General features: G+C 38.6%; 1 protein-coding gene across 4 annotated transcripts in view; it reads right to left on the bottom strand.

Moving 5' to 3' along the window:
• Nucleotides 1-1,568: 1,568 nt before the first annotated feature.
• TGFBR1 (transforming growth factor beta receptor 1) overlaps nucleotides 1,569-6,865 on the bottom strand; it is a 58,381-nt gene continuing 53,084 nt past the window's right edge. For all 4 annotated transcript variants that reach the window (XM_086683586.1, XM_086683587.1, XM_086683588.1 and 1 more), the window contains one exon: nucleotides 1,569-6,091. In XM_086683586.1, the coding sequence (XP_086539712.1) occupies nucleotides 5,966-6,091 (126 nt within the window). In that variant the 3' untranslated portion in view covers nucleotides 1,569-5,965. The remainder of the gene's footprint in view (nucleotides 6,092-6,865) is intronic.

Below are 6,865 nucleotides of genomic sequence, written 5' to 3'. Positions count from 1 at the left end.
CCTGCTTGGGATTCTCTCTCCCCTTGCCCCTCTCCTCTGCACTCTCTAAATAAATAAAATAAAGATTCCTTTGAAAAAATAAAATGTCTAACGTTACCAAATAGTCTATCAACCACACCTCTAACAAAGAACTAGACTTCCCTGCACACCATCTACCACATCAAGATCCGTGTTTTAGTGCTGCCTAGGACATGTGCACATTTCATTACTGGTCCATGCCAATACTCCCCTTTACTTCCTATTTTTCTGTACCCTCCGTCAATGGTTTCTTTCCCCTTTCCCTTTTGAAATACTTAAGTTGCCAATCCCCCTTTATAATTCTATTCCTTCTAACAGGAAAGAAAATAGTTCTCTTAAGTTTCTTACTTTTTCTATTTCTCTTTAGCTCTCATAAAGAATCCTTTTTTTGGGGCGCCTGGGTGGCGCAGTCGGTTAAGCGTCCGACTTCAGCCAGGTCACGATCTCGCGGTCCGTGAGTTCAAGCCCCGCGTCGGGCTCTGGGCTGATGGCTCAGAGCCTGGAGCCTGTTTCCGATTCTGTGTCTCCCTCTCTCTCTGCCCCTCCCCCGTTCATGCTCTGTCTCTCTCTGTCCCAAAAATAAATAAACGTTGAAAAAAAAAAAAAAGAATCCTTTTTTTTTTTTTTCATAATGATTTAATATAGTTTCTTTCCCAATTCTGAAAAAATATGCAGGGCTGAGCCCTGCATGACTTGACCTTACCTTTTATAACATCAAGATTTTCTTGTCTTTCAGAGTAGTCCCACTCTTTTGTAAATCCTCAACGGTAAAGCCAAACAGACGGTGAAGAGCTACAAGATATGTCCGGGAGGCCACATATGTAAAAACACTTTTTCCAAAATAGAAGAGACCAGTATAAAGCTAGTTCTGCTGTTTCTCTGAATCTGTATTTTAAAAATAACTTTACTTTTTTCCATCTTTCAATAAAAGCGCTACATCCTGGTGATGTGTCTTCTTTAGTATAGAGAAAGAAAAAAAAAAAATCCCTAAATCCAGTCTTTGAACTGAAGTGACAGTGTTTAACGCAAGAACAATCCAATCCATAAAACCTTTCTCAATGTTAGTCAAGAGTTTGGGGCCACATCACCTCTCTCCACCGCTATTTTCTCAGTTTCCTTATCGGCCGAGTTAGCATACTTAACTGTTCAAACTGACTTAAAAAAAAAAAAAATGCCAATTCTCACAAATCCTTAAATTAGGAAAGAGGATGCACTCAATTTCCTTTGAAAATCACTGAAAAAACTTTGAGAATCAAAATAGTAACATCTTTAACAAAACATTAGCAAACTTGCGGAGTGAGAGACAATAAGCAGTTCACGTGGAGGCAGGTCCATCCCATCCCGACAGATCAGGCACCCCCACGCATGTGGGAGGACGCCACGGATGCACCTTCAAGGCAGGTGGGCACTTCTCAGCCCCGTTACCATGTTGCAACTTGTACTGAGGAATAATCCAAAGATTCTAGTATCTGTCTATAGCAACTGCATTTCCTATCAGCATGGCTCAGTCCAATATACATACTTAATTTTAAATGATGCCACTAGCACTTGGGAAAAAAAAGTCATTTATTTGCATTGCTTCCACTTCTCTACTGTAGTGTTAGGACCCGACATAAGCATCGCTCTTCTACTTCCTATTTACAGCTCATTCAGAATATTACTACAAATACAATATACAATTTTTAAAAACTTCTGGGGAAATGTCGTCTTTGTTTTTCTTTCCTCTTTATAGGTTTCTCAAAATCATTCAACTTAAATGAAAATTTACATGGACATTTTCTGTACACATCCGAAAGGGCAGAGGTTACACTGGTAAAAGCCAAAAGAATTTTGCACGGATACAATAAAATACAGAGAACAGAGAGTATAGAAGATGTTATTTGGGGTACAAATATAAACAATACAGTACCATTTGAGTAATTTAGCAACATAACACTCATACTTTATAGAAATAAAACTGCAAACCTGGAGAATGCTCTGACAAATATTAAACATTATATATACAATGAGGTAAATGTACCTTGGTCTCTTGAGAGGTAATTTAAGTTTAAAGCAATTGACATTTTGAAGCATCTCCTTGACATAGAAAGAAATATCAAACACCCCATTCCATTGGCACAAGGTGAAAAAGGGATATCAAAACACGGTTCACGATATTCAATTCATAAATCTTGTTAAAAAATAAAAACAAATTCACTTAAGTTCTTTTTAAGTTTTAAGAAACAGGTTGAATATTATTAACCACATTCTTAGAAGTTTACAATTACAAGTAAGATTGCATAATGGTGTGGAAAAGCTTGAATGTACTGACAATCCTCAGAATGACTTAGAATCCCAGCACTGCCGGAAGGGGCCCGTGGGTATTTCAGCGTTCTTAATCACACTCAAGAAGCTACAGATTACATGTCCAGACCTATTCTTTAGGATCTCAAAAATATCTGAATTGGCATTTCCTGCCAAGCTGTAACAGAACCACTGTTTGGAAATTCCATCATTTGGAGCCAGAACACTGCCACAGTCAAGAAACAAAAAGAAACAGTTGACTTATAATCACTCTTTCGGTGCAAGGATAAAAATAAACTCTTGATATGACAGGTCTACTGGGATACTGATTTTGTTCTGCATTTTAATTGGCAATAGGCCATCTTGTTTCACAAAACAGTCTAAGTGGGACAGTTCGCGATATAGAGGGGGAACAGAAGGTAGCTCACGCACGAGCTGATCACTAAATGTCGTAAGGAGAACTGAAATTTGGAAATCTTGATGGCCATGGCACTGTGCACTGACTCGAGGCACTTCTTGAGCATTATCATTACAGCAGAATCACAGGCTCCCTTCTTCAGACCTTACCCTGTCCTACAGCGGGTAGGATCGGCCACTGCTTCTGGCACAACTCCTATTGCCATACTGCCACCTTGCTGCCTTCCTACTCCCTGGCCATAACTGAAGTCACAACAAGGCAGCCAGCAGGGCCATCACCCACCCAATCTCCAAACTTGGGAGAGCCCTCCCAGCAACACCCCATGACTCGAAGAAATGGAAGCACATCCTACGTTTCCATCAACCATTTAGATACCAAAAGCAGCTATTCAGTCAAAAGGCTGCTGAGGGGATATGGGCAGGGCATGGTGGCGGCAAGGCAATGGTCTCTGAGCAGGAAGGCCGGTTGAGAAAACTAAGCTGAAGTTATAAAGGAAGGACCGGGGACACCTGTGCCCCACTGGGTCGTACCTCCCTCATCCCCAGTCCTCCGGGGTACTGACAAAATGGACGTGGACAGGTAACTGGTCTGAAGGTACATTTTAAGCCAAGTTTAATCTTGGAAGGTGAACGTCTGAAGACAGGCAGCATAAACAAAGGCTTGTGTTTCTGAGTGACAAAATTAACACTCTAGTCAAACTTATCTGCAGTTATGGCCGTAGCAATCAGGATCTATTTCATCTTTTAAGTGACTTCCGTTTCCAATATTAGCCAAATGGGGTTTATCAAACTCATTAGCCAAAAAAGGAATTTGCTGCAATAATAAACCCAATTTAGAACTAAACTCCAACTTTAAAAAAAAATTCCCTGACTCCCCAAAAGTACATTTTATTCACTTAGGCAAGAACAGTATAACTGCAACTCAATCTTTGATTCAATAAAGAATATCTTCAGTAAAAGTTGATTACTTTACCTTATAGGAAAGTGAGAAATTATGTATCACAATTTCAAATCAGACAAGAGCTTTTGGTATGTTCTTAAAATTATATAAAAATAGTTTTAGCATTGGTCCCCTGGATTTCATAAAGCAGATCTGGTAGGCTTAGAAATGGCCAAAAAAAAAAAAAAAAAAAAAAAAAAAAAGGTACTTATAATCACAGAGCTAGAGTTTATTAAACAGGAAATCTAACATATTTATAAAAACAAACCCCTCAAACTCATTCATTTGCTTTGACAAAATTAAAATCATGGCAACTACAGAAAAAACTCAGATTTGGAGTCAAAATATTAACCTCTAAGCACATTTTCCCCATGATGTTTTTAAACACATGAAATTGACACTAAATTCCTATGTATATGTCATTCATTCTAAAATTACTTTGGCTTTAAGACCAAATAGTCTTTCAAATTTATTCTATGTATAAGAGATAAGACATTATCAGAATGCAGCCCAGTCAGTGTAAATGGCCACTATCTCTTACTGACCAAATACTGTAAAGGTTATTCTGACCCTTTCATTTAGAAACTGATAGCAGTATAAAGTCAATGTCTTGCCTCATTGCTATGATAGTTTTTTCTCTCCCGTCAGAATAAGATCACAGTGATAAAGAGAACTCTGAAAATTATAAAAGCCCTAAAGGACTTTTAGCACTGGAAGTAAAAACCAGTTATTGTAAGTTAGTTTCAAGTTAATGTGAAGACCATGACGAGTTTGCTTGAGACATTTAATTTGACTAAAAACATCTGTAAATGGAGAACCTATACTCAGAATGTTCTTTAGCTACCACTCCCAAAAATCAAGGGTGTACTGAACTCGTTACATAACCATGGAGATTAAGCACTTGTGCACAGTATGCGCACACGGAGGGAAAGACTGAATTAGAAGCTGCCTTCTTCAAAGGGTAGTGAGACTCCAGAACCACACGAACTCTGACCTTAGTTACAAAGACAGAAAGCCCACTGAACACTGACTCCGACATGACGAATGTGACTCTCTTGCACACCTGTTAGCTATTCAAATTATTAATTACCTTTACCTTCCTAGAAAAAAACCTATTATTTAACATCAACCATATCCTAATTTTAAATGTAATTCATCTCTTAAAAAAATAACACTGTCTTTGATCAGATAAAGAAAAAAATGGCTTACAGAATGCCACACAACTTTTCACAAGCAGCTAGACAAATTTTCCCTTTTAGAAAAATTAGTCTGTAGGCTACAAGTTTTAAATTATTAAAGTACTATAAGCATCTAGAGTGCCACTTGACTTAAGGTATACTTAGACAACACAATTTAAATGCAAAAGCTTGAAGTGAGAATATTCAGATATGACCATGATAACATTTACCAATTAATGCCACTTCATTTCTTTAGTGGTTTAAGCACATTTTGGTAGGAGAAAGGCATTTTCAAAATGGACTACCAAATGACATACTACAAAAATTCCTCCAAAAAACTAGACAGAGAAAGTCTGGGCTACCCAGATAAATAAACTTCTTGAATTAAAATACTACAGGTTGTAAGACACACAGACTTTAAGCAATTCTATTCATCTCCATTAGAAAGACACAGAAGCGGCACTTACTGGTATAGTACAATCCCATTTTGAAGGCATGTAATGTTCTGAATATGTGAAAGAACAGTAATAGTATACAAAATACAATTGCATAAATTATGTTCCTCACTACTATATGAGGTCATTTTTAGACTCAAGATAAGAGTTTTATAAGTGTTAGTTTTAAGATCCTGAAAATTATAGACCAGTACATTCAAAGTCTGAATCAAGGAAACTCTTTAGTGGTTCAGAATCCTCTGAGAATGTACTAACCAGGAATAAAATCACTTTCTTGAAAAATAAGAAATGTTTCGTGTAACTCAACAATCCAGCTCCTTTACCCTTAAAGATGATCTTCAGCACAGCAGAGTTAACCTAAAGTTAAGATCAGCAATCATCTTTAAAAAAACAAAACAACAACCAAGTTTTGTGTTAATAAAAAATAAAGGTAGACTACACAACACTTTGTAACTGTCCTGGGAAAGAAGTGTTCATAGTGCAGAGAAAGGACCCACATGGCTGTTTCCTGGGTCCAAAGAAATCCTGGGGAGTTTCTCATTGACCTTATTACACTGTCGCAAAAGGAAGCAATATCCTTCTATTCCCTCTCAGTGAGGTAGAACAGCTGACCTCCCAAATTAAAACCCAGGAGCAGATCTGAAGAAAAGCAGAGTTCAGGCGAAGCCGCAGAACTACATCTTGATGCCTTCCTGTTGACTGAGTTGTGACAATGTTTTCTTAATCCTCAAAGCTGTAAGTCTAGCAGCTCCGTTGGCATACCAACATTCTCTCATAATTTTAGCCATTACTCTCAAGGCCTACAAGAAAATAGAAGAAAAATTATAGTTAACGCATGCACCACTTTCCACTCATCTGGATTAGATCTTGACTCTGTACAGTTTCTTTCCAAGTGACATACTTTCAAGTTTTTGTTTGTTTCAGCATTATCTGTAATAACAAATGAATAGAAACCTCCTCAATTCCCTTCAGTAGGGTACTGCTGTCAGCAGCTGGAAAGCAGATGGACAAGGGGTGACTTACTTATTAGCAGACCTAAAAAATCTGAATCCTAAACCAGAGTTGTACATGGCAAATAAGGAACTTGACTCACACTGAAACGCCCCCAAAAACCGAGGAATTAACTGCACTGAGTTCCTCTGAGGTGAAGTGCAAGCTAAAAATAGGATCAGCCAAAAGAGCTGGAACCCCAGATCCTTGCCCTTCCCTGAGCATCACATAGTTGGGTGACTGCAGCCCCCCACCAGCAAAAGACTAGAGATTTGTATCTGAGAGGGTAAAGCAGAGATTTCTGACTTGGGGAACATGGGGGCAAAGTTCCATACTGACAACTCACTAAATGAGAAGACCATAAGCTTTCTCCCCAAAACACAGGCCACAACCTGTAGACACTCCTCCAGGCAAGAGACTGTAAGAGTCCTCTCTGGGGAATGCGAGCCCAAGTGGAAAGACCTGAAGATACTGCCATCAGTGGCTCTCCAAGCGAGTAACCCAGTTAGATCACCCTAAAGATCACAGGTGATAAGCTCCCTTCATGTGCACAAAGCTTCCCATCGGCTTTTAGCATCCTATTT

This window comes from Puma concolor, chromosome D4 (assembly GCF_028749965.1).
Source record: "Puma concolor isolate L17-30 chromosome D4, mPumCon1.1.hap2, whole genome shotgun sequence".
NCBI lineage: Eukaryota > Metazoa > Chordata > Mammalia > Carnivora > Felidae > Puma > Puma concolor.
The sequence above is the reverse complement of the archived record's forward strand: the minus strand, read 5'-3'. Positions and strand labels throughout refer to the sequence as shown.